Source organism: Limanda limanda, chromosome 8, assembly GCF_963576545.1.
Source record: "Limanda limanda chromosome 8, fLimLim1.1, whole genome shotgun sequence".
NCBI classification, from domain to species: domain Eukaryota; kingdom Metazoa; phylum Chordata; class Actinopteri; order Pleuronectiformes; family Pleuronectidae; genus Limanda; species Limanda limanda.
In genome coordinates, this window is record NC_083643.1 from 27,899,390 (window position 1) to 27,927,048 (window position 27,659).

Here is a 27,659-nt window from a genome sequence, read left to right on the forward strand (position 1 = left end):
ACTTGGAGTACACGTTGTCATCATCTGTCTGATAGTCGTCCACTTCTGCAAGTCCTCTTGAAAGCACTTTTACTTCACTGGCAACGAACCTGCACACACACTGACTTTTACACTTACAAAGACTATGCATTGATTTCCTTTGTTTCTCAGAGGTCGACCATAACCTTAACCGTTAATATATCAGACCCAGTAAGTCTCAGTCTAAGACCTGACGCTAAACCAGAAAACTTCCTCACCCAAAATTAAATGTTAAACCTTGAATGGATCTCATGTTATCCCCTACTCACAAATGGAGCTTGCATTTATATAGACTACTTAGGAGTACTAATTATAATTGCATTTAGTACACCCAGCCCTCATCCTCACCTCAATTTAAAACCTAAAACCAACTCTTGAATTAGCCATTAGCCATTCTTTTTCAATGTATCAAATTTTGGGTCTTTACACAGAATTCACATTATTGTCTTCATGTATTTTCAGAGTTCTGACATTTAACTAAATAACATTTTTGCAATTCAGTGTTTTTGTCCCCAGAGCATGAAGGTGAGTAATGTTTGGTGATACGCGGAATTTACATCTAGCACCACATGCAAATGGTTTGGGACCAAATGTCTGAACAATTCAGTCTATTGGAGAGTTTTGTTGTGTTTTTTGTTTTGACGATCATGTTATGAACCATGAATTGTAAAAACCTTGTTGACCCCTTCATTTTTTATTTCTTATCTTGATCTGTTGAATTCTAACAATTAATAAATTGTGTAGAAGATATAATGTTTTTCATCCTGCCTGATCTGTATATCTCCTGCAAATACCGCCAGAGCAGCAGTAGGCTAAGTGTTTAACTGAGCTTCTGTTGTACAAACATGCTGGTTAGCAGCATTGCTAATCTAGCTAAACTTTTGAAACAACGATATTGAATAGAGCGGCTAATATCCTGAGTTTAACATCTGTTTCTTCTTTAGTTATTTGCACTTGTTATTAAGCACCACAACCTAAAGACAACACACACCACTACATTATAGTGAAGGCTGACTATACCATAGCAAGCTGCTAGCTAACTATGGTGCAATACACCTTTTTCACGGCAGCCATTCTGACATCAAATAGTTCAACACAGGCGTTACTAATCACATTATATAAGGCTCTATCTAAATAGAGCACATCCTTAATTATGTGTCAATTATGTGCATTTGTTTACTGTCCCTTTAAAATAAATAAATTATAAACAATCTTATTATCAAGTTTAACATAAAAATTGTAATAAAAATAATTTAAATGTTATTTCCAAAGACAAAATGAAATCAAAACATTGAACCAAACCAGGTCCGGATCTTAATAATAATGACAGTGCTTTAAACAATAATATAAAAATGATGATGATGATGATGATGATGATGATAATAATTATAATAATAATAATAATAATAATAATAATAATAATAATAATAACATGATTTGTATAGCATGTCATGCAAGGAAGTGCATTACAAATTGCATTCACATGAAATACAAGAAACAAGTCAGAGACAAAATAGCCTTAATAACTATAATTTAACTTAATGTGGAAAATAAAACCTGCCTGATGATAATAACAGTAATATGAATAATAACAACAACAACAACAATAATGATACTATTAGTAATAAAATAAGTAAAAGTAATCATATTAATGAGATAAAATAAAGATGCAAACAGAGTACACTAAAGTAGGTAAAATACATGTGTGTGTGTGTCCCTCTCTCTCTTTCTCTCTCTCTCTCTCTCTCTCTCTCTCTCTCTCTCTCTCTCTCTCTCCCCCCCCCCCCCCCCCCCCCCCCCTCAGGAGCACCGAGGCGCACAGAGAGGCGCGCGCGACCCCGACGCCCTCCAGCTCCTGCTCGGTTCTCTCTCTCTCTCCCTCTCAGTCTCTCCCTGCCTGTCTCTCTCTCTCAGACATCAGGAGGCTCGTCGTGCTCGTCTCTCTCTCCCCTCTCTCCCTCTCCACGCGAGGCTTCCCGTTCATTCATCCATCCTTTCCGCTCTCTCATGCCGCCGTCAGGGCGCTGGATACTGGGCGCTGTGTGATCGACTGATGAACATGGCGTGCATCGGGGACGCGGACCCGTTCACCGCTGCCATACCTGCCACCAAAGTTGAACTCACGGTGTCTTGTAGGTGAGTAGAAGTGCAGTGTGGGCTCAGCGCGGAGGTGTTGGTTAGAGGCAAAGTGTCCACAGGATTCTGCTGATTGACTGAGGAACTGTTGTTTCACAGTGGTTGTAAGGATGGATGCTCACGCACCAGATGGGGGTCCCTCTCATCCGTGTATCGGTGGAGGCTTGATGGTGATTTGGGGACTGAGTTGGAGACGTGCAGGGAAATGCAGCTGGATGTGGTGCGTCTGTTGGCAGCACTGTGGCTCTGGGTGATCTCCTGACGGAGGTCAGCGTGGCCAATACCCCAGCTCTGACACAAGTGAGAGCTGTGGGGATTTAGGTTTTATTATTGCTGGAAATAGTCACTTTCCTTTCTGAGTCAGACTTTGTTTATATATTTCATATGTTCATGCTTCTTTCCGAGGATTGTGTGCAGAGACTGGATGAAATATGCATGAACAGTCCGTGTGCTTCAGTTTTACTACAGCAGCAGCTTTCTTAAAGCAGCCACACAGACAAGTTATCACGGTTGTTGGTAAATTAGGCATTACACACCAATCAGGTTCTCCATTGTGAGGGTTAGGGTTAGGGTTATAGGGTGAGGATGTCATACTTCTTTATATTTAATTGTAAAGGAAATACCTGTATTTTCCCCTTTCTATCAACTCACATATTTGTCATCTTCTGTGCATGCACATTATTCAGCCTCCTGCAAAGAAAACATGTGTTAATATTCATTAAGCAGCTAATTATCTTTCCGTAATGATAAATTGTTTGCTCAAACAAAAGGTCACAATAAAGGGAAACACGCCAAGAGTATGGATGTGCATATTGATGATATGATCACAAAAGACAAAGAAAAGCAGATAAGTGAAGCTGGAATAAGGAATGTATTGGTAATTGTTTTTCTGATTAATTTTCTGTTAATTGTCTTGATTATTTGATTAACTGTGTAACATATATTCTGTAGCTCTGTGGAGAGGTGACTTCTATTCCTCAGACGGATATCCCCTCAGTCTATGTTTTGGTGATGGAGGTGGAGAGTGAAACAGAAATGTTTGTTTTAGTTAATGCAGTGAGCGGGATAGCCTTAACATCGATTTTACCTTATTTGCATTGTGAGTTGACTGATTATGTCTCATTATTGATTAGTCGTTAAAGTCATGTTTTCGAGCTGAAAATCAAATTAAGCGGTGTGCTTTTTAAAAATGTCAATGGAAGTTGGAGTTTCACTCTTCCATAGTAACTGTTCCAGAGATTTAAATAGTATCCAATGGTCTTCACCAATAGACGTCCTCTTATACAATTCAGATTTCCTTCCAGACGAGCGGTTCATCTCTTTATCAGAAATAGACTCTGTCGATCCTACACCAGAACATGCCTATCACATGACCATTCATGTACACTGGTCGTGCATGTGCAGGGTAAACAAACTAGATCATCTTCTCTGCAGTTGGTTGCCTAGTTGTAGAAAATATATGACTAAAGAACAGCAATGGCTAAGGATTTCTTATTTTGGACCAATGACGACGAGGTGGTCCATTAGTGGTTAAGAAAAATATTTATTAGTCGTAGCTTTAAATATGAAACATCCAATGGAGGCATCTGCAGGGTTTCCTTGAACCATCATCCACCAGTGTAATACCCACAATTAAATCTGAGATTTTTATATTTTAAAGTAGAGTAGGTAGTTATTATATATATAATATGATATTATTAATGTAAGGGTATTTAATACTAGTCATAAATATTGTCATTTTTTTTTAGCCCTATTGGTTTGGACTAAATATTCTTTTACTTAATGGATCATTATTTTATTCACTTTATTCTTGTAAATCCTTTTAAAGATTTACAATGAACAGAAGAACAAAGGCTTTGGACTGAATTATGTTTCCTCTGACCATATAATCCAGCAGCTGATGCACGGAACTGAGCTTCTGTTGCTGTTTCATGTCGCTCTAACATAAAAACCTGATAATGGCTTCACAAAAGGAATCTGCCTGGTAATGACCTTAATGATTTAGAGATCAAAGCCTGTGATTTTTCTTCCAAAATGATGAAGCCGCTATCTTTAGAAAATAATCGTTCTTTTTTAAATTATGACATCAAAAAGGAAAGGTCTTCAGAGTCATAGTTCATCTTTGTTTTCATACAAAATGCAAACACACCCAATGCGTACACATGCAAACACTGAGTATGAGCTCTGGCCAGGGCTGTGCAATATGACAATGTTGTGTGAGGATAGAATAATGGTTCAAACGCAGACGCTGCAAGAGGCGTTTGCCTGTGGCACTGCACCATATGGCAAAGAATCATGAAGTTGGAAAGAGGTAACAGCTGTAAGGTGGATATGAAATGACTTCTAATGAGATATGAGATGTGGTCATATAGCACAACCTTGACTCAAGCTCATGTTACCTCAAAAGGAAATAAATAAGTACAGAAAACAAATGGAGTTTAGTATTAAATTGCTCTGTTTCTTTAATGTGTGATATGGAGTCTTGAGTCTTAGGATTATTAAGCAATTAGTGCAGTGCCCATTGTGAACCTGCCTGTTTGGAATGGGCTGTTTGTTCTGCCTGTGGTGATGCTGGTTGCAGCTTTCTTTCTGAATCTTTAAAAGTGACTTACAGTTATTGAGCTGCAGCAAGTAAAGAGCAGCTGCAGGACTCAGTCCACAGAAGCCAGAAGCCTAACCCCTGCTGCTGCACAAAGAGCTGTTCATCTGTTTATTCAAAGTTCAGTGATTCTTGACTCATCAGGCAGAACCTGAAATGGATAATCAGTTGTTGTTTCCGTGTTAATGCCTTGTTGGCGTGATCAACAACACCACTTATAGGGTCTCATCTGCCACTGAGCGCTGGTCACCTGTTTAAAATGGAACCAAATTTAACACTGCTTGTCCTCGGGCCCTTAATAATACACATGCTAAGAGAAAGCCAATAAGATGATAGGTGTCTGTCAGTAGGAAACACCATAGACAGACCTTTTGTACAGTTTAAACTGTGATCGACAAAATGACACCTCTGACAAAAATGATGATTTAAGTGCTGTGCCTTTATTTCAATTTGACAGCTAGTATTGTGGATCTTAACCTTCCCTGAAATGTCTTAATGGAACAGTTCAACCAAATCACTAAAAACAATGTTTGAATCAGTTGCCAGTTTATCGACTACCAGCTAAAACCAACCACATTGAGTATTCATGTTAATTGTGCTGTTGTCAAGCTGATACCCAAATGTGTTTGTTATATTTATTCCACAGGATTGTAGAATTAAACTACGCCAGTTTTAGCTATGTGTACACAATTAACTATTAACTCAGTGATTATATTCACACTTATGTGTTGTTTTATTTAAAGAACCAATTGGAATTATGGGAAATGGTATTCAGAGTGTTTGGAGTGTGGTTTAGGACAAGATGGTGAATATTCCTTGTACGTTTGAGGGTCTTCTGCACAAATTAAGTTTTTTTCTTCAGTTTTTTGTCTTGTAATCAACGATACAAGCTGCATTTGAGGGTACACTCAGGCTAAAGGTAAATCTGACTGGCTACTGGCTTGTATGGCCTGTAACTATGGTCGAAAAGTCTGGATTATCTTTGTCTCTGCTGCTATAATTTGACAGTTTTTCTTTTTGTTTAACTATGCATTCCCCCATTTTGTGGAAATGTAATACTGAATATCCTTAGTATGCTGAAGCTGAAAATGAAAATGTTGGCAGCACATCAGAGCTGTTTCAACCTAAATTAAAATCATGTCATTTGTTTGAAAAGATACAGAAATGACTGTGAGAGATAGTGAACTGTCTCTCAAGCATGTGTGGCCAGTGTTATCGCCATATAACAGCACAATTTAGCTTGAGATTGTGATGCAACTTGTGTTTAATTCTGTCGTTTTCAAAGTAGAACCCATTTGCCCACAATGCTTCTCCCATTATCCAATTAGCATAGCCTTGTTCTGACTCCCTCGGTTTCCTGATAGGTCAGGATGACATGCACTGGGTCAAGTCAATTTAAAGTCAGTTCAGTTTCAGTTTTGAGTCAGAGACACAAAGCAGCAAATTCTCATAATTGAGTTGGTGAACCTGTAAAATGTTAAAATGTAAAATGTGTGCCTTTTTTCTGCTATAAAAAGGACTTCAACCATTGATCAGCTAAAACTGACTAAGTTTCATACATGGTGTAAAGTTTTTACTAAATTCGTGTCTTGTTAAGACAATAACCCTGAATACCAGTAGTCATGTGTCCATCCACAGATGAAATTGCAGCAAAAGTTTCCTTCATTTGACAGATGCATTCTATTCTCAACCAGTTAGTTTGATTATATTTTTAAACAGAACCATAAGTGGGTTTCATTTTTCAGCCATTTGCTCAGGCAGAGTCAACACCTTCAGCAACACAACATTTACCAATCCTGAGCTGGTGGGCGGTGTGATTTTCCCACTTTGGTGTCTCTGCATGTCAGCAAAGCTATTGAAACATTCAGTCTAGATAAATCCCACCTTTCAGTGAAAGCCGTCCCTCACTCAATAAGGCCAAACCATCACCAGACTCGTCACGTGTGTAGTCAAGCAGAAGAAGTGACAGATTGATTAACTCAAGTCCAATATTGTGTGTGAGTGAGAGGAAAAATGCAGTCTGCGTCACCAGCAACAGCAGCTGTTTGACTGATCACCACTGATCAGAAGGCCTTGATTATACACATACCCACACACACACATACAAAGTTTATTGGAGGTTAGTTTTGTGCATGGATAGTAAACAGCGAGCCTAGCAGGCCTTTGAAGCTGCAGAATCAAATGAACCCTGCAGATGGTCGTTTGTCTGCCAATGTTAGGCACAAAGATGGCGGCACTCACGTTGGCACGGCTGTCCACTGATCTGCGTGTACCACAGTGGAGAGATAGCTGTGACCTTTGGCCACAAAAGGTAGCAAGTGTATCCCATCGAAGAATCGACGTGTCGCTATGTGGCTCTATACGAGCCGGACAACGACCTGCTGAGAGGCCGGTCGATGTGTCACAGCCAATACTGCACTTTCCATGAGGAAGGTGAAGAAAGAGACAGAAAGATCTTGTGTCCATGTTTTTTTTTTATATTTCAGTTCTGTACACACACAACCAACATTACTCCAATAGTACAAAGGCTGGTCAGGCAAGTACATTTAGCCTGACAAGGTCAGAGTTGAGTCATTTTTAGCACTAGTGATTGAATGCTATACGTTTTATGTAGGGTAGCAAACATTGGATTTCATTTTTATATAATCTGCTAATTCTTATTTTAATTGACATATTAATTATTTATTCTACAGTAGGGGAAAGGATGTGGGAAAGATGTTGAATTTACAATAATGAAAACCAGCAAATATTTATAAATTATAGATTTTAATTTTATTAATAATAATAATAATAATAGAACTCTGATATTAGTTGAGAATTCTCTAGTGTCAACCCTTTTAGTGGCTAAAAAATTAAGATATAAAAATTGAATACAACATTTATGAAACTTCAAATAAAATCTGATATGTTAATACTATGTTTAACCGATGATATATTCTGACGTCAGTAAACAATGCTATAATCATGTTTAAAAATGTAAACTTTGAACTCTAGTTTTTGTTCAATCTGGTCTAATGTGCCTCCCTCTCAACTATCTTGCACCCAAATGTTATATTTTAACTATAAATAATTTCAGTCATGTTAGGAGACACCATCAGGCTGCTATCAACGCTCTCTCGGGAACATTCAGCTTCACTCCGTGTGACGCTCTAGCCTCCAAAACACCTAGGAGACTGCTGCAAGGTGACAAAATCAGCTTTTTAGTCTTTTACAGTTCAGATTTTTATATTGCTCTAAAAACTACTATCCATCCATTTTCTCAGAGGGCATTCATGATCTCTCTTGTCTCTAATGCTTCTCTTACAGTTGACTCTGAGTAGTGCTGCATTGTGCTGCCAACAGTGTAAACTGTTTATTAATTAATGACCATGGATGGCCGCTCAGGGGCTCATTCACATATTCAAAAGCAATATATTTTATTCTTTAGCAGCCAGGGGAAACATAAACCCTGTAGTTTGGGATTTGTTCTGTTTGTTTCTTCTTGTTTTTGCTGTGATGGCTTAATGCACATAGTGTATTTAAAGTTTGTCTTGGACTAAAGTGTAAGTTCTAAATATTGCAGTGTATTTGCAATGACATATGTTCCCTTTACACCAGCACAATCTATGGTGCAACACCGTCATCATCACTATGTTGTCAGTGCTAAAAATAACTATTGAATTAACAGGTCTTTGATAGTGTCCACTTAGTCAACATTATTGGAAGTTGTATTCGATTGCATTGGATTGCATGTGGACTTAATGGTGGCTGCTAAGTGTATTGTGACAATGAAGAAAATGGATAATTAATTTCAAAGACAACTGTATAACACACAGCAACAACTTACTTTGTTTTATTTTTATGATGAGATCATTCTTGTTTAGCCCACCACATGTATTTAAATTCATACATTTGAAATGAGCATATAACAGCAGCAGTGGTAACTGTAATATATCTACATTCTGCACAAGTTAGTGTCACTAGCTTTTTTTCTTCTGTAATTTAGTATCAGTGCTGCTTCTGTCCGTCTGTTGTTTTCTTTCTTTTCACTGTAATTACTTTTAAAAGCACTCAAAAGACTTGAATTGGCATCAGGCAAGTACATTTAGCGTCTTACAATTTCACCTCATGAGCTAATTTGCACAAAACTGTACTTTAAAGCTTTTTAATTTTACTGAAGGTTTTGTTTCTCCTGGTCGGTCTGCTGTTTCTATTAGGTTATGGATTTGAGTCTTGAGACTGTTTCTGAATGTTAATGTACAAAATCTGGAGAGAAATTTGACTCGTGTGATGAAAGAAACTTGTCATACTATAAGCAATATAAGCAAACAGAAGACGGGGTCCAGGTATCGGCTGTTAGAAGCCCTTATATATTACCAATTGCACTGGAGGCTAATTTATCATCAGACAATAACTGATGGGCTCTAAGAGTGGATGTAGCCTGGAAGCCAGACCAATCAGCAACCTTGGCCTATCCCCCGCTTTAGTTCAAACTGATTTACATCCATCCTATGAATCCCATGTCAAAACTGTACAAAAGTAAGAAGAGGGTATATTTTTCTCTAAAAGAAGAACAAACTGCTACTGCACAGTGTCACCTGTTTACATTACTTTGTCACTCTGACCTACACCAAGTTTTGTTGTTGTGATTGGATATTGGGCCGTTGTTGGAAATTGCCTTTGTAAATAGAAGGTCTCAGGCCCATTTATTTTCATTCATTAATTTTTCATACCATTCTTTTGTGATCCTGTTGACAGTGTGACCACGTCACTCTGAATTTGAATATCTCATTATCTCTCATGTAGAATACCATCTCAAGTTGTATATATTCCTCTCATGCACCAAATCTGAATGGACAGGATGAAAGCATCACTCCCCACTAGCGTAACATATCTGCTGCTGTGAGAGAATGGGAATGACTTTTGAGTAGTTCCAAAACGCTAAGTGCACATGCTTGCACACTCACAGTCACATACAGTGAACTTATGTTAGGTTAAGAGAGTCTAATGGCAGCTAAATCCGATTTAATTTTCATTTTACATACAGTGCATTCTGAGTTTCCAGACCCTTTCAAGTTTTCCACATTTCATTATGTTACAGACTTATCTTGAAATGGATTCAATTAATTTTCTCTCTCATCAATCTACACACAGTGTAGTCATCCTACAAGCTTGGCACACCTTTCTTTTGGAAGTTTCTCCCATTCTTCTTGGCAGAATCGTTCAAGCTCAATCTGGTTGGATGGGGAGCGTCCGTGCACAGCCATTTTCAGGATGGCTATTGGGTTCGTGTCTGGACTCTGGCTGGGCCAGACCAGGACTTTCACAGAGCCACTCCTGTGTTTTGGTGGAGGGTTGCTTCGGGATTTTGTCTCGTTGAAATGTAAACCTTCACCCCAGCCTGAGATCCAGAGCACTCTAGAAAAGGTTTTCAGTCAGGATTGCTTTATATATTTCCATCTTTTCCTCTATCCTGACTAGTCTCCCAGTCCCTGTCGCAGAAAAGCATCCACACCGCATGATGCTGCCACCACCATGTTCCAAATCTCTTCCATTTGAGAATGATGGAGGCTACCGTACTCGTGAGCACTTTCAATGGTGCAGAAATGTTCTTGTATCCTTCCTTAGATCTGTCTCATGACACAATCCTGTGTCGCAGATCTACAGACGATTCTCTCGAGCCATGTAAGAGGCTGACCAATGTAATAAGTAATGTAATGATGAGCCGTATAGGCGGTTTTCACTGTATCTATTAAACCTTTTTTATCCGTGTATAACTTCTCATACATTTCCAACAGATTATGATTTGATTGCTAATTACAAAAACTAAAAAAGTTCTACTTCAGGTTCCATCTACATTAATGAAAAGCTACTGGGCAAACACTCCTGTTTGCTCTCTCAGTATTGCAGCGCCTTGCAGCTTTCCTGTTAAGTGTATTGGTTCATGTTCTATCAATATGGCACAGTTTAGATGAAACTGAACAAAGACCATAAAACTAATGGATCAAGTGGGCCTGCTGCAGGCTGCATTATTAATTATTTGAAGCAGTCATTTAGCCTTAATAAGGCACCGGGCAGCTACTGAGACTCACCGCTGCAGCCTTCCAGCTACTTTCCTCCACTGCTGGGATTACTGTCGACAGCTTTAAAGCCAGCATGTCCATTAGAGTCCAGTGATTTCTGCCTAGCACAATATGACATTTTCATTTAGATTCTGTGTTTAAAGCTCAAAATGTGTGTAATAAGTGATATTTAGAATGTCAGTGCAGATAGTAAATTCATTCAAGATACAGTATTTAAAGTCAGCATCTGTAATTCTTTCCAGCTAATATATTTTATGTAGTTTTGTTTTATGTAAGTATGGTTAAAAAGAGTGTGATTTTTTGCTGTTCTTAAAGGGATACGATTGATCTGGCTGCACCGGAGCGAGGATGCCAGGGCCTGTGCACCTTTAGTGTTCACTTTGTTGACAATATATTTACTGAAGCCCAACAACGATGTGAGGCATTATACATTTTTTATGACAATCTCCTTTCCCCATAGAAAACACTTCTCTTAAAGTTCGGCTAGTACTTCTGAATAATCGTGATGTGATGGGGTAATTACTGATATGTTATGCGACATCTGGATGCCTAGCAGCTAGTCTTGCACGTCCCCCATGTAAAGCAAGAGCGGACATTTTGCGAAACAAATGTCTGCCTCTGTGTTTGGGCCTCTTGTTTACATGCAAACGCAGGTTTATGTCAGTCAAACAGACTTTTTTCCAAAAGCCTTCCAAAGAATAATGTAATTTTTTAAATTTTTCTGTGTATTCATGTGTACATATCAATGCATTTGCCATATACCAGTTTCTCTTCAATTGGTTAGCACGTTTTTACAAAGAGGAAAATGTCTGTTAAAAAGGTATCGACAGTAGAGTAGACCAGGTCTAAAACATTGCCAGTGGTCTTAATGTAGAAGACTGCTGAAGACATACTGGACTCATACTGTATTTCTGTAGTGAAATGTCTGTGTATTGCTGATTCTGTCACTTTCCTTCAATAAAGTAGGATTCATTGAGTTCATTATTGAAGACACATTGCTTTGTAGTTGAACAAAAACACCCACAGATAACCTGGGAAAAATCATTGGGAGTTCAGAGAGGGTCTCAGGTGCTTCAGATGTGGATTGATCGGAGCAGCTCACAGTTTTCTTTCGACTCAATTGACCTTATTGATCTGCTGTTATCCTCCCAGCAGGACCAGCTTGTGTGGTTTTTAATTAGCTAGTTTATTGCTCCACAGAGGAAGGCCACTGCACTGATAATAAGCTTACCTGCCCTATGGCTGGTGGAGCTAAACGTCAAGCGGACTTGGGTGAGGTTACTCAATGTTAGTGACCACGCATGCTGCGATCTGGAGCTCTGAGTCTTTGAGAAACATGAGGGTGAGGTGGAACTGTTGCTGAGGATGAACATAAGGGATGGAAATAAAGTAACATGCAAAATAAAGAAAAACATTAAATGAATATACACATTGGCAATCGTCATTGCATGACCTATGGACAGCAAGCATATTCAGTGTTCTCTTTTTTTTTTTTTTTTCAAGAACACATCTTGGTAAATGTTATCTCAATTGTGCTTGCTGATGGAACCCCCACCCCCCTTCTCTCCCTCCCACACAGACAGGTATTTAAAGCTCCTGCTGCCATGTTTCCGCATGTGTGACGTAACTGGTGGGATTTCAAATGTAATTCTGGTGTCGAGGAGGGACCGCTCTCATAAATGTTTGATGAACCACGAGGCTCTCTGCTCGGACCGCTCCAGACGCTTCCTGGGCTGCCCGCGGTGGAAAGGGCTTTTTAAAGAGTCGCCTGTCTCTATCAGGGCCAGGTGGAAGCCCTCAAGTGCACATGAATCAGGGGGCAGTTACCATATCCATATGAGTGTGGGCACTTCTGCCTGCAAATACACATACAGTTGCGTGCTGTCTTTTATACACTTACTTTTTTCCTCCTCTTGTCTTCACCGCATCTTGTTCCCTGCCTCCACTCACACTCCTCTGGGAGCCATCAGGGAACAGTATTTCTATTTATTGGACATTTATCACATTTGGCAGGTGTAGTCGCCCACTTCTCACTCCTACACAATCTCTGCGACTTCATCAGACACAGCCCTGATATGACTACACCATCGCTTATTATCATTTATTCAGGGTTCCAGAGCTGGGGTAGGGCCAGGGGGTGTGCCCCGACAGCGAGGCAGCAGAGCGTGGTGTTTCACCATCTGGGCCACACTGGGATCAGGACAACACTAGTGCCTGATCTAGATACATCACTAGCCATCAACAGATTCCAGACACTCGCCTCTTGTCATACAGGACAGGATGGGTGACAGAGTGCTCGCCCTACAGCCAGCGTGATAGCAGGCAGCCTCATCCCACTCTGCCCCCAGTCTCTTTCTCTGTGCACAATATGGACTAAGTCATGCTTCTGTGGTTATTACAGCTTAAAGTAAAACTCAAATCACAGTCTCTTGTAAGAACCACAGCCTGAAGGCTTTAAAAGTGGCTGTTACAATGGATTCTAAAATATTCACCTTCATGCGTTGAATTTATTCATTTTCCATCAGTATGCTTGGTAGCAGTGTAAGGCGACTGTATATCCATACACATTAACTTCAGCTGTTTTTAAAAAAGAGAACTCTGTTTACAAGAGCGTTTTAGCTTCATCTCAGTAATAATAACAGTGCATAGGAATACATCTGAAATCATGTGAATATTACACGACCATTCACGTACACTGGGCATGTACCTAACGGTGTAAACAGGAAGTGGATTGTCTAATCTGCAATTGGTTGCTTAGTTACAAAATACTACAAATGAGAAACAACAACGATGAAAAGCATTGTAATGAGGATGATGAGGATGTTACTGAGTCATGAGTTGTGACTGATGTGAACCAATTATTGACGACTGCGTCATTGTTTCCAAACATCTCTCTTTCTGAAATGATTCTGAATAATATTTCTGTTATCCAGCTGGAACAAGCTGCATGTTTTGAAAAACACAACCGTCCTATTTTAATGTCGTTCAACTGCATGAGCCATGGGACTATTTTGGTCCAATTATGACCGAGCGAACATATCTGCAGTAAAAGTCAGGGTAATTTTATTTGAAATGTGATGTATGAGCCTAACTGTAGATTTTGAGAGTTGTTAACAAACAGATAGTCCACGTCTGGATATTCTTAACAGCACACTTCAGAATTAGTACGAAGATCAAAATTCATTTATATTGTGGTTAAGATTTTTTGTTTAGAAATGCCTGCTGCTATGATCCAGAACAGATTAAAGTTTATGTTTTTATTACCTTTTAATGTGGTATAAACAGGAACCATAAATTAATAGTTTTTAGGATAAAGTGTCCCCCTCTTCTCAAAGACCAGGCCTCTCATATTATCTGGTCTCTCTGGGTTGTAGCTCTGTGAAAGCCTTGTGGAGTTTTAACGTAGGAGTACAAGCTGGGTGAGTGAAGGTTCACTTCTGGTCCTTTGGGTGTTGTCAGACTCGTCCCTGTCCTTCTGGCTACCTCCTCCTGAGTACTGGCCACTGTAAACAATTGACACAGAATGAAAACCATAAAGGCCCACCACTGGTGGTGACGCAACTGGCCGGGTCTCCCTTTCCTGAGCCTGAGCCGCTCCTCGCTTTTTTTTCTCCTCAGGTCTCAGGCAGCTGTAACTTGTCATCTTTGTGTGCATATTTAATTCCTTCAGAGCTGTTTAACCGTGGAGTGCCTCGGTGGCGCTGAGCATCTGCTCTGCAGTGGGGCACTTCTGTGCATTTATCCCTCCCCATGCAGAGAGGGAGGACCCGAGTGTCATGTAAATTTCATGGCAGCTTCCACTGTTGTTGCTGGCACCCAGGGAGTGCAAAAAAGTGAAAAATAGGTCCTCCGTCTGCTGTTTTCTCTGTACATTTGAAATATAAATGGGCCCCTGTTTAATATTGCTGCCCCAATGACTTGAAGAAACAACTTCTCTTAATCAATTTGGATGAGGAGTATGGGTAAACAAGTTGTGTGGGCAGTAAGGGAGTTAATTAGAGGCTCAGATTTTTTATGTGATATGTCTTTGTTGAAGTGGGATTCATAATTTTTATGTTTTATTGTTTTTTGCAGGAATCTCCTGGACAGAGACACATTCTCCAAGTCTGATCCAAGTAAGCTCGCCTCCTATCACACAGACATGCACAAACTCACTCACACACGAACACACACACGCACGCACGCACGCACGCACGCACGCACACACACACACACACAATATGAACACATACAGCCGTTCCTTGCATTTTTTAACTGTGGAAACACACGGATACACACAGATGCGCATGTGCGATCTTCCTTGTTAGTGTGAATCAGTAGACATTTGCATATGTCAGGGGTCGTATTCGTCACTGTTCTCAGCTCCCAACGTGAGTGAGGGGAGCCAGATCCTCCTCATACACAAACCAGCACTTCCCTCCTACATATTACAGGACACACGCACGCACAAATACACACATTCACACAAACACACTTCCAACTACCTTGACAGCAGGGGTTCAATTTGGTAACTGGTCCAGTGGTTTTCAAAGGCCCAGTCTGCAATCTAACAGTAATGTGCCTGGATAGAGAAGTGTTTGAACTGAAGACGTTTTCTCATGTAGAGAATGGCTTTGAGTTGAGATGCCATATAATCACCAGTTGTAGGTATCAAACCTTGAAAACTGTCATGTGCCTGAACTGGTGTGGTCTGAACATTTTTAAAAATCTATTATCTTTTTTTATATGCCAGGATCACAAAACATAATATCAGCCAAATAATAAACTCACAGTATACTGACAATAACAGTTGCCTACATGGAGAAGTAAAGGTGAAATGACACATATCTCAGTAAACCTGTAATTCAATCTAACTAACACCCATGGGTCAGGAGTAATGTCCCGAGTAATGTCCCGAATAAGTCTCCCATCAGTCTTATCTTCACAATCCCGTGAGTGACAGACAGCAAGCTATGATTGGTTTGATGCCAAGTCACCGCAATAATTTAAGACACTGTGATTCATCATCACATGTGACACAGTGACCATCTCCAAAACTAACATCATCTAATCTGAACCTTGGATTATTATTCTTTCATATTATGTAGCTTTTGATTTTCTTTCTTCCGTGGCTGTCTGTGTTTGACAGCATTTTGGATTGGAGTTTTTGGGGATTTTATAAAATTAAAAAACATTTACCCATCAGCCCTTTGGTTGAAAATGTAAAAGAAAACCCAGCCTGATTAAATGCTGAGAAGAGATCCTCTTTTACTCAAATACTTTTTAAAGTCCCTCCTGCTTTGTTTTCTGTAACAGTCTGTGACATTTCTCTAAAAATACTTGACGAGAGGAAAACACTTTGAGTTATGCTGCAATTATAATTTCAGCATAACTCATATTATAATATATAATTATGTTTGGTTTTATTTTTATCTCCTTTTATCCATGGTTTGGCCAGCATGCCATTGTTTTCAGCATCACCTTGCTTTATTCACTCAATGTTAGGGATGGGAATCGAAAACCGGTTCTTGTTTAGAACCGGTTCCCAGTGAACCAATTCCTTGGAATCGTTAGCGAAATTCTTTAACGATTCTGCTAACGGTTCCCTGTGCCGTTGCGCATGCGCGAACTTTTTCATTCAGACGGCAGCAAACATGTCATGGCGGCAACCCGGAGTAGCTCACCGGTTACTGCGGCTTCGCTCGGCAGTAGCCGGCGAGCTACTGCGGCTTTGCCCGTCGGTAACGTCGCAGTAGCTCGGCGGCTACTGCAGCTTCGCTAGGCGGTAATGTCGCAGTCCCTGCAACAACAACAGCTCCCTGAGTCCATGGCCCAGAGAGTGCATCAAGAGGTCCAGCTGTACAGAAGTCTGCCCTCCATCCCCTCTACGAATAACGCCACCCTTTGGTGGTGGGACCAGAGACACACTTTACCCCTGCTGTCAGGTCTAGCTGAGTCCTATCTGTGTGTTCAGGCATCCTCCACCCCATCTGAGAGAGTGTTCTCCACGGCTGCAGACACAATTAGTCCTGAGAGATCCCGTATCCTTCCGGAGAAAGGAGACATGCTTATTTTTCTGCACAAGAATTGTTGATTTTGTTGATTACAATTGCTGGTGCAGACTTGATGGTATTTGCCACTGCTAGTTTAATTTTGGCAGCTCAGTTTTCATATACATTTTTAAAAAAAGGAAGGAGCATTGTAGTTTCTAGTAACATGTTTAAATTAAACAGAGTAAGTTTTATTTAAGTTATATAAGTTTTATTTTATCGTAATTTCTACAGAAGAATGTCAGGTTTATCTTTAGTTCAAGAGGAATACGTGAATGTTTTTGGTTATTTAAAAAATGTAAATGTTTATGTATACATACTGTATATGGTGTGCATCATTATAGAAAATTATATAAAAGAAAATTAATGTAAATAAACCCGTTTGTGCTCTTTTTTTCCCCCCCTTGCCCAAAAAGAATCGATAAGAGAATCGATAAGCAATCGAATCGATAAGCAGGAATTTGATAAGGAATCGGAATCATTAAAATCTTATCAATACTCATCCCTACTCAATGTAGAGCGCCTTGCCACCTGGCTGCTGTTCAGCAAACACTCTAGGTTTTATAGGGTTGGTGATTGTCTGTGAACCCATAATTGATTAGCTCCACGAAATGCGGATTGAACCTTTGAGTGTCAGACGGTGGAAGAGGAGGATGAGCATCCCTGCCCGCCCCAACATTTATGCAAGGAGGCACTTGTGTTGCGTCCATGTCTCTGCTCTGCTGACAGCACTGGCCCCAGTCACAGAGCATTAGATCGCCTCAGCAGAGCCACACACACGCAAAAAGTGCACACAGCCTGGGCCTCAGGCAGGCTCACGTACCATATTCATATTAGCTTATAAAGCTGAACAATCCAGTGTTTCTGTTTTCTGTATGTTGTGTGTGTGTGTTTGTGTGTGTGTGCTTTTACGTGTGTGCATTTTATTCATTGTTCCTGTGAGGCATGAACCAGGATGTGCTTTGATCAGTGTGCTTCAGGAGATTGGAGAAGGGCAGACAGTTATCATTATCACAGTATTCACTGTCACTATCTCCTACATTCCACACAGAAATGGTTGTAGCTCCTGTCCTCATTATCAGCGCGATGAATAGGAAGAGTTGAAAGTGCACTGTTCTGATGCAGGGATGCATTGCTATTTATGGGCGATGATTGAAATATCACTTTCGCCCCCGCACAATAATGCAGAGACCATGTGTCATCCGATGCTTCATGGCAGGATTAAAGGATGACTGTATATTCAACCAGCTGAGCCCCTGCCCACTGCACATCATCCATAACACAGCATATATAACATCCAGACTGACAGTCTGACAAAATACGGCAAGTTTGAAGACTTCTACCGCCATACAGGACGTGGGGTATTTTGGTCTTTGTGTTTGCATTGAAAAAAAGGGGTGCATTTTAAACACGGCTGTGAGCCAGTTATTGACAACATTGTGTGTCTGGTCTCTAAATGAGCTTCATTCTCAAAGATGAAATGTCAGTTTTGGGGGAACAAAAACAGGAATTCATCAGATAGAACCGGCTGATTACATTCACTCACAATCATGACCGTTAATGAGTCCATTCCTTTAAAATAGTCCTTTCATCAGTTGGTGGTAGCTCATACATAAACTCAGGCATAAATTTACAATTAGTTAAAGCTGTAATTAATGATAATGCTTGTCACTGCATTGGAAAGTGCTGCCTTCATAATCAGATGTCAAAAGATCAACTCAGGGACTGTTTTTGTAAGTAGCTCTTAAGAGAGTTTGTTTTGTGTATCTTATATTTTTTTTCGACGGGTGTAAGAGAGCATGTATTCTTTCAGAAAAAATGCTTTCACGGCAGGGTTGTGCTTCAGTCCTGCAATTTTTTGCTTGACACCATTCATGTGGACAATTGAATTAAATTAACATCAAAGATTGAGCAGGAAATCGTTCACCACACTCGCTACAACAGGAAACAGTGAAAAAAGCAATGACCAACTAACCAGGCATGATGTACCATTGTGCATTATGCATAGCCTCTTGTGTCAAGTGTTTTTCTTCACAACTCACACACAGAACTCTCTATGAAGTGAATAACAAATGAACACAGGGCGTGTAAATTTCCACGTGACAGACATGTGTGAAGACGGTCAAATCTGATAGCATTCACATTTCACCTTAGTGCCAAATGTCGACATCTAAACACGCCATCAACATTATTTTCCACATCACGGATCCCTGCTACACCTGCGCTGTCTGTCCATTTGGTTAACGATGGACTAACAAACAGGCACACGCTGACCCAGATATGAACCCATAAAGAAACACTCTCTCACACACACACACACACACAGTAAAGTATACTGGAGTACAATATAATAAAACAATAGTGTTTTATACGTTGATATATAATTATAAAGTGTATATGGAGTCAATTCAGAACCAGTGCCTTAGCAACAGAAATTTAAATAAAATAAGTAGCGGGAGACAGTAAACGTATACTTAAGTGGTAAAAGAAGTAGTAATGATAATGATTATTGATTGATTATTTATTTAAGCTTCGGAAAACACATTGAGGAATAAGACCCTCATTAACAATGGTGCCAAGGGTACATTGAAGAGTTGATACATTGAAGAGTTAATACATTGAAAAAAAAAATTAAATAAATAAGAATGAAATAAAAATTAATGCTGTCAGTTAAACGCGTTATTAATGGCGTTAATGCAACCCATTTTAACGCCGTCAATTTTTTTCTCGCGAGATTAACGCAGAGCTTCAGTATCTGTGTTCGCCTCCAGTCTGATCTGCTCTCGCTTTTTGTTTTAATATTTCGCCAACTAAAATATATACTTTAAAGCTATTGTAGCGTCCCCGCTTACACAGGACACGGAACTTCTTCGTGGTTTAGTAACTTGTATTTTCCTCTTCACAAACATGTGCACTTCTCGCTCTTACTCCGTCACTCGCACACAACAACCCTTCACTTCCTCATTGACCCCCCCATCCCCAAACAACCCCATCCTATTGGTTGTTGCGGGTGGAAATCAAAGGCAGGAGGCGTCGTTCTCAAGTTAAAATTAAGCAGGTTTATTCAGAGGTCACAGGTCAGGAAACTGCGGTGTCTAGCAAATGATCATGCATGGTCCACTGATCCTGTACAGGAAAAATGGCACTGAGGCAGAGTACGCAGAAAGCTTATATATTGATACTGGGCATGACAGAGGTTCTTCTTGGATTGGGATTGGTCGGATCTCGTCAGGTCGTCCTCCTGGCGTCGTTTGGTCCTCCTCCTGGCGTTGCGTGATGACGTGCAAGCCGTGTTGCGGTTACTAAAGTTCATGAGCATATTGCCTCGTGTGTGCGCTTATTTTATGTGTGTGTGAAGTGAAGTGAGGTCATAGAAAACTGTGAGAAAGGCATGAAAATCTCTAGTCTAATCTGTCCGCTGTGTGTGTGTGTGAGGGAGTCTCACAACTAATATAATGAAGTGATTCATGAAGCCAGAGGTTTGAAAACCTGTTATCTGTCCGCTATGCCAGACTCCCTTTTTAAGGAGTATGAAACATTCTGAGGTTGAGAAGCAGGAGAAGAACTATGTGTTATGTTTGTGTGTTTACGCTATGTGTATCTGACTACACGTTAAAGTGTGTGTATGTGTGTGAACAGTGGTGTATTGTCAATTTGGTCCAAACAGTCACATGTCCCACCCGACACCTTCACTGACCCTCAGGATATCAGAACGCTCCTTCAACACAGTGTTTTACTGAACATACGTCAAAACCAAACATAAACATAAACCCAGTCCGTTACCCTATTAGGCTGCAGCTATATGTTTTTATTTATTTCAAAATAGGGTACTTCTTATTTCATACATTTTCCACAAATATGGGGAGGACTCAAATAGCCCTACAAAGTTCTGTGTTTAATTTATTTCAAAGTAGGCCAGCACTTGCCTGTGTATAAAAAAATATAAGAAACAATAACACAATTATTACTCAACGTATATAGTGTGACATGAGTTTATGTTTTTAATGACTCTGGGCCAATGACGGTGTGTGACCACTGAGCTGCCAGCTCCAACAGCATGTTGTGGGTCCCCGTGGGTGGACCACCAGCCAGGCAGACCATCTCAGTGGTCACAGTACTTATAGCACTCACTCGACATGAGCTTACAGCCCAATCTAGCTGTTTCTTTCTCTCTCTATTTTCCTTTTTTAGCGCTTTTGTGCAACCAGATAGACAAAAACAAGGGCAGACAGAGGGTGAAGTTGTAGTCTTGGAGAAGAGGGTCCTCTGCTTTTCTTCATGTGCTTTGAAGATTATTTTTGAAGGATATTGCTCTGGTTACAGTAAACAGCAACCATGTTAATTTGGTGTGTGTTTGAAAGGTTTGTCATTCTCGACATCTGTATTATTAAAGAGAAAAATAACTAATTATTGAATTAAAAAAGATTAACTGTTGTCTTCATTACTGTATTTATGTCAGGTTTATCAAAGTGGATCAGATGCAGCGGCTAAATCCAGTATTGAGTTTGTGCAGTGCTCATGTTGTGTTAGTAATTGCTAAAACGTTTCAAACTAGTGATTAAGCTTTTAAGATATTACTGGGTAAAAGGACAGTTTTAGCCGCCAGGCTTGAAAATGTATTCATTATAGATTTTTAAAAGTTTTTTTAGTGGATTTATCTGTTGTTATTTGTGAAATAGTATTGCATTTTTTTATGTAATTAACGTAATCACAACAGTGTTATTAATAGCACTTGGATATGTTAAGGCAGATCTAGATTTGGTCGATGCTGCTGTGTCTATATCGGCAATCTTTTCAAGCGCAGCTTTCTTTTTTAAATGTAGGTAAGCAATTCGATTTTTCTGATTTAACATGTTTATTTTGTAATATTAATTTAAAATTAAAATAGTTTTTACTTACCTAAACACAATATTTGGTCATGGTACTAGTTAGTTGACTAGTTAAATAAAAAAACTCAACATTTGACTGTAGTAGTTGATGATGTGGACAAGGGACAGGGTATTGTCAAACAACATGATTTAAAATAAAATACAAAAATATTTATTATTAGTATTTTTAAGTAGGAATAATTTAAATTATTAGCCAGCTAGTTATCTTTTTTCTATTTGTATCTAACTGAAAAGATACCATATACATCATCGTAATACAGTGCTCACACAATTAAGGGAACACTCAAATCACACAGCAGATCTTGATGAAAGAATTATTCAGGTTGAAAATCTTTACTGATGTATGTTGTATCATCTGTTAAGATCAAATTGATGCAACAAGGGTCAATGGAAACCAAAATCATCAACCCATTGAAGGCTGGATTCAAAACAACACTGAAAACCTCAATAAAAATGTTTAATCACTGGCTGATCCAACTTGCATGAATATCATCACGGTGTGTATAGCCTCCACGTGCCTGTATGCACCCCTGACCACGTCTGGACATGCTCCTGATGAGTCAGTGGATGGTGTCCTGGGGGATCTCCTCCCAGACCTGGAACAGGGCGGCAGTGAGCTGCTGGACAGTCTGTGGCAGTACTTGGCAGGGTTGATACACTGATGCATAACGTCCCATGCTCAATTGGATTTAGGTCAGGGGAATGAGAGGGCCAGTCAATGGCATCAAGGTCTCCCTCATGTAGGATCTGCCTATACACTCTGGCCAGGAATTGTCCAGCACCAGTAGAAACCTAGGGCCCACTGCACCAGCATAAGGTCTCACAAGCGCTCTGAGGATTTGATCCTCGTACCTAACAGCACTCAGGTAGAGTTGGCTATGACATGGAGGTCTGTGTGACCCTCCAAAGATATGCCTCCCCAGACCATCACTGACCCACTGCCAAACCGGTCATGCTGGATGATGTTACAGGCAACATAACGTTCACCACGGTGTCTCCAGACTCTTTCACACTTGTCAAATCTGCTCAGTGTGAACCGGCTCTCATCTGTGAAGAGAACAGGGGGCCAGTGGCGGACCTGCCAGTTCTGGTGTTCTCTGGTGAATGCCAATCAAGCTGCATGGTGCTGGGCTGTGAGCACAGGTCCCACTAGAGTTTGTCTGGCCCTCATGCCGCCCTCCTGGAGTCTGTTTCTGACAGTTTGGTCAGAAACATGCACATGGTTTCCTAGTATCTCCTGGAATATCCTGCTGGGAGACACAGCAAACCTTCTTATGTGGCACATATGGATTTGCCATCCTGGAGGAGCTGTTCTCCCTGTGCAACCTGATTGGGCTGCAGGTACCACCTCATGCTACCAGTAGTGATAAGGACAACAGCAGAACACAAAACTAGAAAATAATCAGTCAGGAAGCATAAGGAGAGATTAACTGTCTGTGGCCACCACATGTTAAACTGTTCCCTTTTTAGGGTTTGTCTTTATTTTTCCTCTTCACTTCACCTGTCTTCACTTTCATTTGCACCAAAGCAGTGAAATTGATTCAGAATCACTTGTGCTTCCTTAATGTACAGGTTGATATCCCTGACGTTTAACTGACTTGGTATTCTACTGTGACGTTTAAGTGTCCACCTACATTTTTAAAGCAGTGTATATGGTTATTATTAGTATTAAAACCCATGTTCTATGATTCCTTTTAAACTTATATAAATGTATCGACTGCTTTATATTATCATAAAAAACTAACAATTGGTAATATTTGTAAGCTATGTAATTATTAAGTTGCTTGAGACCAATTCTTAACTTTTTCTTGCTCGTACTAGCTTCTTTTCATTTAAATACTTGTATGGTTGTTGTATTGATATCTGCATTTATTGAGTTTCAGAGGAAATTATAGTATGAGAGAAATGAGCAAACCTAACTAACACCATTTGGTAATTTAGTCAATATTGGCAGAATTGAGGTGTATTGTGTATTGAAATTCATTAATTATTCTCAAACAGCATTTTGATTATATTAGGTGTTAGTGCAGATATATTAACCAAATTTCAGTCCTCTTTTACTTTTCAATCTTAGTGTGTATTATATGAGCAGGCTCGCTTCCTTGGCTTTAGTTTTTAATAAACTAAAGCCAATACGAGCTATATTTAACTACTGCTTGTCTTTTTAGAGCTAATATCTCTGAATTTCTGGGGTGCGACCCATTTTAATTTGATTTTATTTCCAAAGACCATGTGTCCCTTTTAATCTCAAGTATATGTGTATAATTAATAAATACTTGACTCGTGTTTGAACCTAAAATTTATATTGTAGATTTATAGTATATATACTTCATTACCTTTTAGTTAATGATGTAATGGCATTGAGATCAAGATCTCTGTAATGGAGACCTGAGTTAGCAAAAGAAAGAACCGACACGAGAAGTACAACAAAACAATGTATTCTATAACAGTGAAAATGAATAGCTGGTTCTTACACAGTTTTAATCTACATTTCATGAATGATTCATAGTCCATGTCCGAGATTAGTATTTCAAACACCCCCCCACTCATAATGTGATCGTCTTATCTTAAAAAGATTTACAAGTGTGTAGTCCCAGGGGTTTTCAGAGTGGCTACCATGTGACAGGCGTGTGTGAATACAGTAACAGCTGCTAGAATGCAAATGAAATGTCATTTTAGTGCCAGCTGATTGCCCTGCTCTGTTGCTGCTAGTGGTCCGTCATCTAAAAACACGTCAACACTCCCTCGGATGGAGATGCTCAGATGTCAATAAGGAGGACATTTCTCCTTCCCTGTCCTTTCTCCCCCCTCTGAAATATCATCATGCTGCAAGGCAAATTTCTAGTGACATTTAATTAGAGAGTTTTTCTCTCATGTTGGGGTCAGGGGAAGAAACACGCTCTCCGCCTGTCTGCATTGTTTGTCATTGTTAAATACTCTTCAATCAGTCTAACCCTCTTCTGTCTCCCCCCCATCCCTGTCTTTAATTCAACAGTTTGTGTGCTGTACACTCAAGGAATAGCCAACAGGGAATGGAGAGAGGTGAGTACAGGAATGGGCTGCTATGTTCGGGTTTACTCCTTTTTGTTCTTGGAAATACCAGATCCAGAAATACCAGGTGGAAACACCTTGATCAATGTTTTGTTTGAAGTCATCACATCTCACACAGTTAACTCTTGTTGTGTTAATCCACTGACATTACTTTTTCAGTTAGGGAAGAAATGTTTCTCGACATTACTTTATCGTTCATAATTCTTATTAAATGTTTGTTTGAGACAAGTTAACTGCCCAATAAGCAAGCGCTTTCATTCGTATTCACTGTGTAATATAAGAATAGATAAGATATCGCTAAGCAGCAGGCAAGTCAGAATGAGGTACAAAAGACAATAAACAAATATATAAGAAAGGAAGAATACAAATAATTTGAGTATAATAGTTTTTATATTTACTGTGTTGGGGTTGTGCTTGTGTTTGGATTTATTTGGGTTAATTTCCTCAAAGAACAGATCTAATTACCTTTGGGCAGCTCACAGGTGATCCACAACTTTACATTTGACAATGACTCCTTCTTGGAAATGTCAGATTAGGTTGCAAGTCAAACAGGGCTCTGACATGTATGGAGCATTTCTCCAAGTGATTGTGGAGAAAACAGTGTGAGGTTTGGCTTGAGAGAAGACCTCGTAGAGCTCCACAGCATGGTTCCAGAAGTAATAATCCCATTCATTTCCTGAATAGACATTTTCTTTATCAGCCATAATATTGCAAACATCCAATATAGACTCCCCACAAGCATATTGATTTTATATGCGCCCATAGATTTAAGAGAGATTTAAGAAAAACCTGTTTTATTTGCGATGTCAAGAAGAGGTACAGCTCCACCCACAATCCTCAGCTGTAATAGCGATATCACCACAATCTCGAAAATCATGTTGGCCCTGATCAGATCATTAAGCATTACATTAGGTTTACCCCTGAACAACCATGATTTCTCTTTCTTATATAATGTGGTAAATGTGGAAAAAAGTCAGAAGGATTGAAAGGTTTGGTTGAAGATAAAATTCAAGAAGAAGTGCTGGAACGGGGTAATTCATAATGGTTTATTGCATGTGTACATCATCCTCTACACAGTCTTGTCATTTTTTCCAATATTATCTGTTGCTCTGTATCAAATGGTTTATGGTCACCATTCCTCTTATAGCTGGTCGGCCTGGCTCCAGGCTTAACTATGTTTTTATAAGGATTTTCTGAAAAGTCAATCGAGATAATTGGAAATTTACTTCTGGAACCAGAGCCATTCTAAATGTGGTTACCTCATAATAAGGATTTATCGACGGTATGCTGGTCATTTCAGAATCTGCTAATCAGACCCAGGTCTTTATACTTGGTTGTCCTTCTCTAGTCAAAACCTCAGGGGAAGTCAGGATAAGCTCTGATTTGAGCTAAATACTCTCGTGCCAACAATAATAATGTAACTGTCGATAATGGATATTAAGTATTTGGTATTCAGATATTTTGTATGTTACCATGATTATACTGTCAATACATTTGAGCAGTTTCATTTAATTAATGCTTTTGCAAAGCTACTGTTTACCATGTGACTGCAACCTGGAGTGTATTATCTTATTGCACAAGGTTTCTATATTGCGAGTCACTCAGTCTTTAGTTAGTTGAATAAGTATTGATGGCATCCATTAACCAAGTATTACCTTCCTCACTCATTGTCTAGTTTGGTAGGACAGAAGTCATCGACAACACCCTCAACCCTGACTTTGTTCGCAAATTCATTCTGGACTACTTCTTCGAAGAGCGGCAGAATCTACGCTTTGACCTGTGAGTTAACATTTGACTTATGCGCGTTAGTGTGTGTGTATTTGTGTTTGTGTGTCTGCGTGTGTTGTGCAGGCGTGGGTGAGAGTGCTGCTCTGTGTGCAGCGAAGTTAAGACTGAAATATTCATGACATGTGCAGAGGGAGATGTAAGTCTTCTCCCCTTTAAATAAAAGACAAGTTTTCGTGCCACTTTTCACCAGCGTTTCCATTTGAATCCATCCCATTTATACAATACGTTGAGACAAAACAGGGCCAGACGCCCTCATGAATCACACACTTGGCATTTTGTGATGATTCCTTTTTGGGATTTGCTCATTTAAACCTCGGCCTGTTACAGTGTTATGTGAATTGAATCATTAAGCCCACATTTAAAAAAACCTGCAACAACAACAATGTAAATTGATACCCTTAATTTAATTTTTTTACTTTATGTCAATTTGTTGTTTTATAAAATGTTCTTCTGAATTTGAATAAATTTGAGTAATATTCATGAAAAGTTATGTAGAAAAAAGTCAGAACAGATTACTTTTTAACCACAGATGCAGGAGATGTTCTCTGTTTAAATCTTTTTAAACCTAAATGTGGCTTACGACATAGTTGATTATACAATTTTGATTTACTGCCTTAAGCACTGAGTATCTCTGCATAGAGCTTGCTGAGACCTTACTGCTCACTCAAAGAAAGCTTGCACTATTGAGAGACCTGACTCCTCAGCTGTCATACTGTACGTCCCTTAGAGCTCCTTGTGAGGCTCATCATATCCTCTATGAATTTTATTTTGTAGTTTCATTTGTAAACATCAGAGACACGTGAATATTTATCAAATTTTCAAGTCAACTAATATAGTGGCAACAGTTCCAGACACACAGTCACAAGGAGACAGGTCAGAAGCTTAAGTCAATATTCTCATCAAACGTCAGGGAACCGAGGGAAAAGATGTGTTGTCTCTGACTTGGGCCAACTGCTGACCACCTGAGATTTTACACACATCAGTCTCTTGAGTTTTTACTCAGATTGGAGATCTTAGGCCTGAGAGCTGCATATGGCCCAGAGGCTGGAGGCACCCTTGCTTTGCTATATAACCAATGCAAATTGCA

The 27,659-nt window shown here is 39.6% G+C and overlaps 1 protein-coding gene across 1 annotated transcript in view; it reads left to right on the plus strand.

The window, feature by feature from the left end:
- The first annotated feature begins 2,062 nt into the window (after positions 1–2,062).
- LOC133009276 (copine-8-like) overlaps positions 2,063–27,659 on the plus strand; it is a 61,513-nt gene continuing 35,916 nt past the window's right edge. Inside the window, exons 1-4 of the mRNA XM_061076723.1 lie at positions 2,063–2,154; positions 14,890–14,930; positions 24,729–24,775; positions 26,460–26,563. Coding sequence (XP_060932706.1) covers positions 2,072–2,154; positions 14,890–14,930; positions 24,729–24,775; positions 26,460–26,563 — 275 coding nt within the window. The 5' untranslated portion in view covers positions 2,063–2,071. The remainder of the gene's footprint in view (positions 2,155–14,889; positions 14,931–24,728; positions 24,776–26,459; positions 26,564–27,659) is intronic.